At 37.5% G+C, this 13,203-nt stretch overlaps 1 protein-coding gene across 1 annotated transcript; it reads right to left on the bottom strand.

Moving 5' to 3' along the window:
• Positions 1-563: 563 nt before the first annotated feature.
• On the bottom strand, positions 564-13,141 carry rab22a (RAB22A, member RAS oncogene family). The gene is made up of 7 exons (XM_029431423.1): positions 12,806-13,141; positions 11,391-11,470; positions 9,665-9,746; positions 6,055-6,126; positions 5,029-5,135; positions 4,379-4,488; positions 564-3,839 (listed from the first exon to the last, which is right to left on the bottom strand). Exons 1-7 carry the CDS (start codon positions 12,839-12,841, stop codon positions 3,742-3,744), a joined length of 585 nt encoding a protein of 194 aa, XP_029287283.1. The 5' UTR covers positions 12,842-13,141; the 3' UTR covers positions 564-3,741.
• Between the last annotated feature and the right edge of the window lie 62 nt (positions 13,142-13,203).

Below are 13,203 nucleotides of genomic sequence, written 5' to 3'. Positions count from 1 at the left end.
GGCATAAAGACATTGTGAAACACTTCCATGCTTTCCTGGATAGAAATCGGCTCAAATCATGTAATTGGAGCTACACCAGAGTGTCAGTGTACCTTTAATTAATTTCATTAATCAAATCATTTTCACCTGTCAAGCTAGCGTGTTATTCTTACACTACCATGTAATGATTAATTATAATATTGATACCTGATGAGCCCTTAAATACAACAGGTGTAATTTACAGCCATACTTTCTATAATTCCCAATCGTTTTCAAACATGCATTATAAAGAAAGTTGGGTTTAGTGGGGGATTAGGAGGTAGTGTTCTGCCCTCTCAGCACTTTTCAAAGTGCAGTGAAAAGCCCTCTGCCAGTCAAACACGCTTCTCAAGTGTCATATTTATATATATAGCCAGGCGGCTGTCTGCCAACTGAACAACACAACCAATCACTAACAACATTGTCACTGTATCCCCAAGGAACAAGTTGATGCAGACATCTCTCTTGGGCCTAACACGAGGGAAACTTGTAGGACGTACACACTTTTTTTCTATCTCTCACACACAACCAACAGGAGGGGAAAATACATTTTTTGTCAATCTTTTATTAGTAAACAAATTGACAATTCCCTTTTTACACATTTGGAAATACACTGCAGACAAGTGTTTTCAGGCATTTTGTTACAATCAATATGAAACATAGTAAAAAGCTAAATATGGTAACTACAATGCTGATAGAATTACTGCAAACAAAGTCTATTGTGGTCACACAAGTGGCTTAAAATAGAATATAGTCATTGATTTATGTGCAATTTGATGGTATTTATCTACACTGAAAAATATACATAACATAGATTAATCACATTCCCAGGGCCAGCCCAAGACTATTGGTATTTTTCAATGCAAAACTGGCACACAATTCCTTCACATGCATCCTGTTTCCAAATATGGGGAAAAACATGTGTCATTATCAAACTTCAAACATTTGTGAGCATTTATGAGATAAGCACTTTAAACCATTATATTACATTGACAATAAAAAAAGGTTAATTATGCATGGTGTAGTAAAATGGCATTGACATTATTTGGCACCACGTTCTTCGTAGCAATAAGAACTGAGCAAACAGTCAAAACCTAAAATGACATCGAGGGGCGTTAAGAAGTCGGACACTGTTACAAGAATGTTTCATCAAGTGATTTCACACACGTAAAAACACAGTGAGAGTTAGTAATACGGGCCAATTAATACACAAAGTCCGTCAAAGTGCAGCTTTCAAAGTTATTCCCTTTAAGTTGAAGTTTTGACCTAGAATGCTACTCTGGTTTTCAACCATCACGCTGCTCATTTGATCAACTATGTCTGAGCAAAACTGCAAATCAGCATAAAATGATGTCAATACAAACCATCACTATCATCTGTTGGACACTGCCGGAATGAGCTCACATTTCTTTGCATGAGTGTCTGCTCTGCTGTGTGAACACTAAAAGATTTCTTGGATTACCGGTAGGTCACATTTTTACCTTTGTCATAATAACAACTATTGCACTGTTTAGGACACAACTCATCAATAACAACCGCAGGTAACATGCTTAAAAGGCAAATGAAGTGGCTTGCGCTGACAGAAAAGCACACAATCCAAATTTAGAAATGTGGAAAAGCAGCCTAATTAAGTCCAAATCTCTATTTCTTTGGGCAACTTTGAAAAGAGGTTTTGGGGTTAAAAGGGTTTAAAAGTTACAGACATTACATTAATAAGTCTGTGGGGGCTCATGAGTCAACCTGAAGTTCAATTAGGCCAATACAGGAGGTCAATGAAAGTACTGTAACCAATCATTAAGGATCAGAAAGTAGTAATGAATGTAAGAGGGGATGATGAAGCTCTGTGAAAGCTGTTGTGTAGCGTACAACATCTGTTTGAAACTAAACGAAAGCAGGACCTACAATATGTGCCTGGAATTTAGAGGAACGAGGCAAAAGAAGTTGGGAGAAATGTAAATCAGAAGGCAGCCCTTGGAACAAAGCACATACAGTAATTCAGAGCAGCATGGAGAGTAAGGTTCATTAAGGGGTCAGCATGTCGACACGGCGCCACGTCTGATTCTGCACCTACAACCTTCTGCTGAGGGGAGATTTAAGCTCAAAAATCAGAGTTTCCTCTGAATGAGGTCTATTTCCCAGAGCTCGATGTTTTCATCGCAGGCCAGGTAGTAAAACAACATTGCATGCGTGAGCCACTGCTGATTATGTGCAAAAAAAAAGAAAAATGTTTATGGGACAATTACAGAATTTGGCAAGACCTCATAGAAATCTGTAAAACTGTTGTGAAGTAGCAGCAAAGGATTGAGGACAAGCAGGCTCGCCCATTAAAATAAAGCTAAAGTAATACTGTGAAACACCTACACTGTGTGTGCTACAGGAAACTTCATATACAGGATTTGGATAATACCTTTTCAGTAATTACAAGTGGAAATGTGTAGCACATGGGAGCAGCTGGAACTGTTATCATATAATAATAAACTTAAGGACCGAACAGAGTCAGCATTTTTCAACCCTGATTAAAGCTCCAGCACTGGGAGACGTGGACTGCACAGTTGTTCTCATCAAAGAGATGAGATTTTCAATTTGTTATCATTCTCAGGGGCGTAAGTGACGATGAAAATATACTTACAAGTCAAAGGCGTTCACAATCAAAGGAATAGTTTTGGGGAATATGCAACGCCTGTTCTCTTTCTGTCAGGGAGATGAGCAGAACGATACCAGGCAGGACGGTTAACACCTGGCTCTGTCAGATATAACTAGTGAATTTGTGTGCTTTAGACATGCTGGCAGGCAGATCTTTCTACCTTTCGAAAGAGCCATGCTAGCTGTTTCCCCCTGTTTCAGGTCTTTATGCTCAGCAAAGCTAACTGGCTGCTGGCTCCAGCTTCGTATTTACCGTGCGGACGTGAGAAAGGTTTCAATGTTCTCACACTAGGCTAGAACATAAAAAAGCTCATTTCCCAAAATGTCACACTATTCCTTTTATATAAAGGAAGTAGGCTCCCACACACCTTTCATTTCCACATTTCTTACTGTGTGATCGCAATTCACATCAAAACACCCACTTGGCATTATGCTACGAAAAACATCTTGATGAAAACAGCAATCTCACATCAAACTTAAATTTAGCGTGCGTAAATCACCAAGACCTATCTAAATATCCGTTTAACAAGCCATAACTGAGTAACGATCGGTACAAACACTGGTGTTTTCATCAAACTCCTATGATAAATTAGTGATTACACACATTAACTGTATAGACGGATCGATCCTTCACAAAGTTAAGAATGTTTGGAGATTTTCAGTCCAGTTTTTGGTTGAATAGTAGATTTTTTACAAATTTACAAATGATTTCTGAATTCATGAAACTGTAGGTGTTAAGTTCCTCTGATCCACTTGGGGCTATAAAACACGAAACAGGTTGATGTCCATAATAGAAGTTATATATGTGGATCTTTTACTTACACATCAATGTTTTAATGCAGGCATTGTTTTGTCCCTGCTCAGTAAACTTGAAATATTTCACCTGCCAGCAATTTTCAGACGGTATACGATTTTTATTTTTGTAGAGTTCCGCAAAAATGCATTTGCTATTGTCATCAGAGTGGCACTGCTCCACCTTAGTATCAGAGAAGGCAGGATGTTAGAGGGTGTGGTGGCCGGGGACAGAGAGGGTGAACAAAGGTCAGGTCACAGGTCATGTGGGGACAGTCACCGGCATCATCAGCAGCACGTCCTGCGAGACTCTGAGGCCTGACGTCCCAGTTTAAAAGCTTTTCCTGAAGTTCCTCCCGCTGCGTCGGCAATGGGGATGCGCTTACCTTGGAGGAGTAAAACCCGTGCAAAGATTAGAATATATCGTAGAATACAGTACACATTTGATACATTAGTAAGGAATTAGGAAACAAGCAGTGTCCCAATAACATGATACATGTGGATGCCAATACATTTTTTAGTATGCAAAGGTTTGTCTGTATGAACACACTGCATACTCAAAACCTGCTTGAGATTTATATGAATTGTGGAATTGGAAAACAGCTAGTGCGTCTCTCTTAAGCTTATCAGTTGTCTGAATCAACTGCTCCCGCCTCTGCAAATGTGTGTTTCAAAATTAAGTGACAAGAAGTCATGATTAAGTGGATTCTGCTTTGGCATTATCTGTTGCTTATTCCCATCTAGCTCATCGCTGTCAGAAGTCTGATACAAACACAGAAACTAATGTTTACACCCTAGAAACTATACTTATAATAACCAATACTTTTCACGAAACATAGTCTAAGATAATAAGCTTAATGTTACAATGTTTAATTTGTCACAGCTCGAAGGGAACCTGGGGATGCACAAGAAGAAACACACTCACTTATCTCTATAAACACCTCGTTGATGTTAATGGCATTCTTGGCACTGGTTTCTACAAAGATGGCATGGATGGAGTCGGCGTAGTCCTTGGCATCCTTCTCTGGCACTTCCCTGTAAACACCAGAGGTATGAAATTATCATGTTGCAACATGGAACAGATTCTCCAATTTCATGCGTTTCCTGATAACCATCAAAATGTTCTTCCACAGATAATATGCGGAAGATTTTCCAATTTCATGGATGATATTACCAGGGAGATCTTTTCAATTTTGTGAAAGATATAATATTAAAACAATAACATCTTCGTATTTGTGATTCTTCCTTCTTTTTTTGGTTTGTATGCGGTTTATGGAAAGCACTTTGAGATCCCAGCTTGAAAAGTGCTATACAAATAAAACGTATTGTAAAGTACGAGAGCCAATATTCCTCCTTGCAAAGCAGAATTCACTTCAGCTCCACACAGTAAATTCCAAAGCTATTTCGAAGCCAAACATAAGATATTGTTCCGATGCTAAAAAAAAAAGGTAAAGAATTTTTTCCATCTTAGCCAGACATTTCAAATCCCATCATCGCTCTCGGGCTGTAAATGAGGATGCATCACCATACCGCACATTCGTGACACATACAGTATAACCTCTAATTCAGGCTCACCTGGCGTCTGTCAGGTCACATTTGTTGCCAGCGATGGCGACCACTATATTAGGAGGACCATGCTGGCGCAGCTCCTTCACCCAGTTCTTCAGTGTTTGGAAGGAGTCCTGTTGATACACAACATGTTACACTGAACAAGCCAAGACAAGCACATAGTATCTCCCAGGAAGGTTTAAAGGGACAGTTCACCCCAAAATCAAAAATACATATTTTTAATCTTACCTAGAGTGCTATTTATCAATCTAGATAGTTTTGGTGTGATGCGAGTGTTGGAGATGTCTGCCTTCTCTCGAATATCATAGAAGTAGATGCATCTACTCGTGAAAAAGAGGCTCTCCTGAGCTAACCCGAACGAGCTACAGTTAATGTTACAGCTCCTTCGAGAGAAGGCCAACATCTCTACAGCTGATATCTCCAATACTCGCCAACTCACACCAAACAAATCAAGATTGATAAATAGCACTAAAGGTACGTTTTGTTTTTGGGGTGAACTGTCCCTTTAAAAGGATCAGTGCAACGTTTTTGGTAATATAATTATTTGCTTTCTTGCTAGTTAGATTAGAAGATAGATACCACTTGTGTGTTAAACGGTTAGCTTGACTGGAAATGGGGAAACAACTAGCCTGGCTCTGACTAAAGTTAACAAAACCCTCTACACCCCTAAAGCTCACAAATTAACATGTTACATCAGTTTGCAGTTTCACAGGGGGTCAGTAACTTCCTGGACTCTCTACTGCTTGCCAGCTAACTTCTAATTGTTTGTGTCGAATTGTTATTTTTATACGATTAAACAAACACAGATATAAGGCGATAATTAGGGACCTTTAGAGATTGTATTACCTTTGGACAGAGCTAGCGGTTTCCAGTCTTTATGCTAACCTTGACAAGAACACAAATAAGTATATTTCCCAAGATGTCAAACTATTCCTTTAATACACATATGAATAAAAACAAACTGAGGAAAGACAAGGAACTAAATAATGAAAATATACAGCAAGTACTTAGTGGTTTAGTGAGTAATAATACCTCTTTTGTGATGTCATAAACAATGATGGCCGCCGCTGACCCTCTGTAGTACATCGGTGCCAAAGCACGAAACTATGAGAAGACAGAGAAAGTTAGAAATGAATAATGTTGGACAGGGAGGAGGCGCACGTGTCTAATGACCTCCGCTTAAACTAGATTATCTGCATATATCTTTAAAACCACATGAACATGATGATCAGATTATGTTATTCAATAACATTCAAAGACTACACTTGTCTTTGAAGATTGTTTAAACTTGATTTCCTTCTAATTTCTCATTTTTGGATGTGAAAATGTGACAGTAAAAATATCATGGCAGTATAATTGTACTATTATATATTTTCACAAGAAACCTTGTCTAGGCTTTTTATAGACTGTGGCTAATCCGTTATATAGACACTGGTGATTACATCACTGTGAGTTTCATTTAACTCAATATATTACTGACTCAAACAAACTCAAAACAGAATATAGAAATGAACAAAAAAGACATTACCAGTACCATTTTACTAAACCAGGGGCCAAGTGTTCGGAGCCTATAAACCAAGAAGCTTTATTTAAAATGGAAGTATGGCAAGTCTTTCCATCAAGACCTCACACATGTGGTAGCCATCAAGAGAAAGATGAGCAGAATGTGTCAAAAAAGACTTCTAGCATTTTCATATTTATGGAAGACTATACATTTGATCTTAACCCAATACTTCAAAAAAAGCCCCATATAATCAAAACAACATGTGTATTTATGAATCCATAGCTGCCTGAGAGGCTGGTTTCTTTCTTTTTAGCCAGGTTTTGGTGTTTTTCTGGTAAAATACTTTCCAATGCTCATTGAAACCTGGCTTGGACAATAAGCCTGGCTGTTGGTCCAGACTGAAATATCTCAACAACTATTCGATAGATAGCCAAGAAATGTGGAACATAGATTTATTGTACCCAGAGGATGACAGTTCCTGACTTTTCCTCTTACTTCACCATGACGTCCACATTTATGTTCGACAACCTTTAGATGGATTATCATGAAATGTGTTGGTGATCCCCTGACTTTTCCTCTAGTGCCACCGTCAGGTACTTTTTAAAAATTTCTCTAATACTCATAACCAAATATCTGCAAAGATTCCCATCAGCATCCGTTGTACTTTCTGTTTAGTGCTAATTAGCTAATGTTAGCATGCTAACACCCAAGTACAGCCCCACACTGGCCACTGGCATCTTCTTTGTCTGTTTTTTTTATCCATCTTTCAGTTCAAGCAGTGGTCACCAGCGATTGGCTCAATCACTTCCTTTTCCGCCTCCTTCCAAAACACACTGATAATCATAAAACCATCAAAATGATAAAGAACATAAAAGCAAGTAGTAAACAGCAGCTTGCTTTGTGCCCTGTAGACGCTCCTGTCTGAAGACACCTTCACACAAAAGTGGAGTTTGAATCATTGTTTGAATGTTCTGCTGTAACAAATATCAACTATTAACTATTGATCTCAATTCTGTCAAAATGCGAGCATTGGCCTCTACAGGATATTTCAAGATATGCAAGTTAAATCCAACTTCAAACCTCTTCTTATGCCTTCTTGCAAAATACGTTGGACCGGGACTTTTAACTACTAATAAACTCATGTGTCATGTATTAACTAATTGTATTTATTTTAAGGAGAACCAACCCATGTCTGAAAAAGACCTTCACTTGGAATGACCCTGCCTTCCCGCCAATTTCATTTTCCTTTACAATACGATGGAATAAACTATTCATCTTGGAGTGACACCGTTACCTCAGGAAAGCACACATTCCACATAATTATAGTTGTTGCTGGCCCCAAGACCACCAACGGGAATCCAACTTGGGATATTTGGCAGAGGCACTGAGGAGAGTGCTGTCTGTTTCATTGGCTAGTGTTGGGCTGCACCACCACCAGTCCTGTGTGGTCTATCTCTGCCTTAACCCAAAGAGCCATCACAGCAAGTCCAGACGTCTGGCCACACAGCAGCCCAGAAAACAGCCCCAGTGATGCCTGGTGAGTGCTGATTAATTGCCGAAACCGCGAGCTGGGTGCATCATGAAAGAAACCCTCCTATTCCAGTAGGATGCAAGGTTCCCGTTGCTCGTTTTCTGTGAGAAGGAGCAGTCAGAGGGGGAGGACTCGACAAGCTGTTGACAGCTAGGCTCAAATGTACTTGTGAGGCCTCATGTGGTGTCGAGATATGGATTGTGGAAATCACAAAGCTTTCCTTTTTGTCCTGGTGTCTCCTTCCATGTGTATTGGTTGGCTTTGTGTTTCCCTTTCTCAACTCAACATACTTATTTAGGCCAAAGCTCCACAGAAGTTAGAAAACAAGCCATTAAAAGCTTCAAAATACCACAGCGGCTTTGTATGAGAAAACACACATGCAAAAAACAGATACATATGCAAGACCCTTGGGAGGCCGAGATGCCACATGGGAGTGGAAAAAGTAAATTTGTGGGATTGAAAAAGGTGGAAAAATGGAAAAGCACACATAAGAATCACAGGGAAATAGATTCTTGCAAAGAAACCAAACAAAAAGACAGGAGAAAACACAAGGGGAGGAAAGAGGTTCCAGCGACTCTCAGATAAGACATGGACTTCATCCTCTCATCTTATCTATAGCGAGGCTGTATTGATGTCCCCTCAAGGCTGTGAGGAAGCCGAGGCCCCCGGGGAGAAAAAAGAGGATAAAAGACAAACAGCATCTTATCTCACCTCTCTGGAGAGGACAGGAGCACGGATAAGGCATTACAACAGCAGGGGATTGTGCATGAGGAAAAGAGAAGGGCATGCACAGAAAAAGAGGAAGTGATGCAGAGAAATCTGGGATGCAGGGTTTGAGTCAAAAGAGAAAGTAGTTCCTAACGCTATAACTACTCTGGGGCTTGGTGTCAGGACAGGCTTAAATGCTAAAACTGTACCAAGATGTATCCTGTTCCTTATATCACATGTCATCTGTAAGTGGTTTCAGTCCTAAACTTCACTTGGGTGATGAGGCATTTCAAATATTGCTGCTGTAGACAAACTGGAGTGTAGATCACGTGACACCTGCACATGAAAGTTACTGACAAACAACCCGTTTCAGATGTGTTTGCAATATACAATAACACAAAAGGAAAGCAATGAGGCACTCCTTGACTTGTGTCTCTAAATGTATGAATACAATGAGGAAGAAGCAGGGAGAGGCAGGCCGAAGGATTAAAAAGGTGAAATAATGCACAAATCATGACAAAACAAACAAATGTCATTCACCGATCTAAAGAATAAACATTCATTACACCACGAGAGTCTCACAGAAGGTGGTTTCTGAATCAAGAGCACTGAAAGAAGTAGGTTATTGGTTAGCAGGCAGAACTCTACCTATAGGAAGGTAAATGTTGCCCCCTATCAGAAGTGATGAATAACTGCACTATTCACAGGGAGTGGTGCATGCACACGTGTAGATAGCTTTCTCACTGGAGGAATGAGCAGATATTTGAATACTTTACATTATTAAAACTATATGCTGAAGTGGTTTTGCTGTCAAACCACATCATGTGAATCTTTATCAAGTTTATCCAGACAATTAAAAAAAAGATTCTGATGCCAAAACCTCAGTGGATATTACTGACCCTCTCCTGTCCTGCCGTGTCCCAGATCAGGAACTTGTGCAGCTCGTTTTGGTATTGCACCGTCTTGGTCATGAAGGATGCCCTGGTGAAAAGAAATGGCTTCATGATTAATGTTCTATGTCAGATTACAAAAACATTCATTTGTTTTAGCTGTCTTGCAAGATTCTTGCTGTTCGGAGTTGTGCCCTCATGATTGTTTGCACTTCTTGTAAGTCGCTTTGGACAATCGCGTCAGCTAAATGAACTGTAATGTAATGTAAAAATGATCATCCTTTCAACCATCAATACCGCACCAAGTTACACTGCCAACTCTCTAATCAACTATGTGCCCCCAACATTACGATCATCCACGACTGGTTTATTAAATGTTCCCAGAAACATCCAAATTGGGGATGCAGCCTTTTGCAATTATGTACCAAAGCTATTGAACACTTTACCTGCAGACATTAGGGAGGCGAGCTCGCTCAGTATCTTCAAAAGTAAGCTAAAAACATATCTCTTTACTTTAGCCTTTTACATTTTAAACTAATTTAAATGATTGCATACATTTTTGCCATGCCTGGTTTAACATTGAATGTGTAAAGGTAACTGAGATGAATCTCAGAGTGTGTATTTTTGGAAGGCCTGAGATCAAATAGACCTAGATAGATAGTTTTACCACAGGAACAAGAGGAAGTTTCTCTGATAAATGTGTATTGGAGAAAAACTGGCTTTAACCGAAGGGAGTAGACCAGTTGAAAGGCCACAGGGGCGCATTGTTGATCTCATGCTTTCAAAATATGGCTCTGATAGTTTAAAACATTAACAAGAATGGTGTGATGAATGTGGTTTCCCGGCAGTAGGGTCATTAAGTACGGCACAGATAGGGAAACTAGGCATGATTTCCAATGTTATTTTATCTGCTATTTTAATTCTGCTATTTTATATTATTTAAATTTTGCTATTTTATCTGCTATTTTATACTATTTTATTCTGCTGTTTTTATAATGGTACTTCAGACTCATTTACATCAACACTGTGGTTATTGTACTGTAAATGCTCTTATTCTGTCTAATCTTGTACTAATTGTTATGTTTTTGCTGTGAAGCACTTTGGGCTGCAATTCTTGTATGAAAGATGCTATACAAATAAAGATTATTATTATTATTATTATTATTAGTTGTTATTATTATTATTATTATTATTATTGTTATTGTTATTATTATTATTATTATTATTATTATTGTTGTTGTTGTTGTTATTATTATTATTATTATTATTATTATTATTATCATCAATAAGCCAAACACAAAATTATAAATCAAACAATTCCTCAAAGATTAATACTACACTAATCCTTGTCTGAATGACCTTAAGTTGTATATTTATCCAGAAAAACACAAAGACACATTTTATTTATGATGCCACAAAACAGAGAAAAGCAAACGACTTTTTGCATCGGTGAAGATGAAACCAGGAGATATTGCTTATTTATAATAACTGAACAAAATGACTGATTATCAGATAATCGGAATTGTAATTAGCTAAAAAAAGATTCAAACAATCAATTAATTATCAAAATTGTTGCTGATCCTCTAATCTCTAATCCATTCAGCTCTTATTGGAATTGATTAATCTATAAATAGGCAGTAATGAACTGTTACATGATAATGTCCTGCAACAACTCTACACACAAAATGAAACACAGTAAAAACGTCTTGTCTTGGGAGGGAGAGCAGGAACTTACCCAATTGTTGGGTTGATGTTTGGATCAAAGCTGTCCTCCACAAATCTCCAAACAATACTCGACTTTCCAACGCCAGTGTCCTGCAGAGACAAAATAAAGACGATGCTTACTAAACATAGTTGGAAACAATTACTACAAGTATAATCACAAGTTATTCTCTGGCAATATCCCCAGAGATTATTGCTTTTTCATGGCATCTTCTTCCTTCCTGTTCCCACTGTATGAAAGTTAAACAGGACAGACGTAAGCTTACATTCTTTCTTTTTTTACATCTTATTAGTTATATAAGGAAGAGGAGATGCGAGGATGTTACTTCAGGAATTTAGTAATGCGATACTGGTAGAAAAACTGATTTGAATGAATGTTGTTCCTGTGACTGATTTGTAAACAGAGACTGCAGCTATTTAGATATATTGTACATATTTTTATTGTATTTCTTTCATATTTTTTATTGCAATTGTCTTCAATTCTGTATGTTTCTTGATCTTTCTACGGTTGAATTTCTTATGGTATGTAGCCTGATGGATTCCAGATTCACATGTTTTATTATCATATGCACAACTATTACAAAGAAGCAGTCGTTGGGAATGAAAATCTTGGATCTCAGGCTCATTAAATATGTAAATATTAAAATAAGAAAGAAAGAAAATCCCACAAGTACAAGCAAAATGAGAATCCAAAACATAACATAGTGAAAGATAAAATATAAGGCTAAAATATAAACATAAATAAAATATAAATGAAAGTAATACCAATTTGTGTTAGACAATATTGCAGACGAATAAACTGAATGTAAACAGGGATGTAGTAAATGCATATGCATACTGCGAAGTAATAAATATACACAAAGATGTAACAAAGAATGTAGTAATAATAATAATAATAATAATATAATAATAATAATATTTATACAGCCATTTTAAGCTTAAGAACAAAGTGCTTTCAAGATTAAAATATTTACAGAATAAAATAAAACCCATGTAAAGCTAGAGAGGTGTACATAGAAAGTAGTAACTGTGTATGCATAATGAGTAATACATATATATATATATATATATATATATATATATATATATATATATATATATATATATATATATATATATATATATATACAGTGGTGTAAACAGTTGGTACAACAGCAGGTAAACTATAGCCTTTAAAGGTAAAGTGACAGTATGATAAAGTGAGTATGGATCATGTATATATATATATATATATATATATATATATATATATATATATATATATATATATATATATATATATATATATACAGTGGTGTAAACTATAGCCTTTAAAGGTAAAGTGACAGTATGATAAAGTGAGTATGGATCATTTGATGCCACAGGTACAGTCAGATGTACAGGAGGAATAACAGATATACGTTTACATAACAATTGATACTGACTTACCCCCAGGAGACACACTTTTAACTCTCTCAGCGCCATATCGATCTCCTCTCACTCAAAATGAGTTTGTGATGATGACCATTGGCAGTTTTCTCTTCTGCTTTACCTTTTAAATCTTGAATAATCTTCAGGTGTTGTGTGTTTATAAACAACTTCACTTCATCGTGGTCGAAAGCGGCCAAATACGTATCTCATGTTAAATTACTACTCTTGCTATTAGCGTTAAAACGTCCATTAATCCGTCGTATTTGCCATATTATGATAATTATTGTGAACTAGCTAACAGTGAAGCTCAGTCTCCATCTTGAACTACGACGAGCGGTCACGTGACTGTTCCGGCTCTTTTTTGTTTGGAGAAAAACACACAAAGCACTCAGGCTGATATTTAGTTATGTCGAGTT

Source organism: Cottoperca gobio, chromosome 5 (assembly GCF_900634415.1).
Source record: "Cottoperca gobio chromosome 5, fCotGob3.1, whole genome shotgun sequence".
In the NCBI taxonomy this organism is placed as follows: domain Eukaryota; kingdom Metazoa; phylum Chordata; class Actinopteri; order Perciformes; family Bovichtidae; genus Cottoperca; species Cottoperca gobio.
Note: the sequence above shows the minus strand (reverse complement) of the source record. Positions and strands in the feature narration are given on the sequence as shown.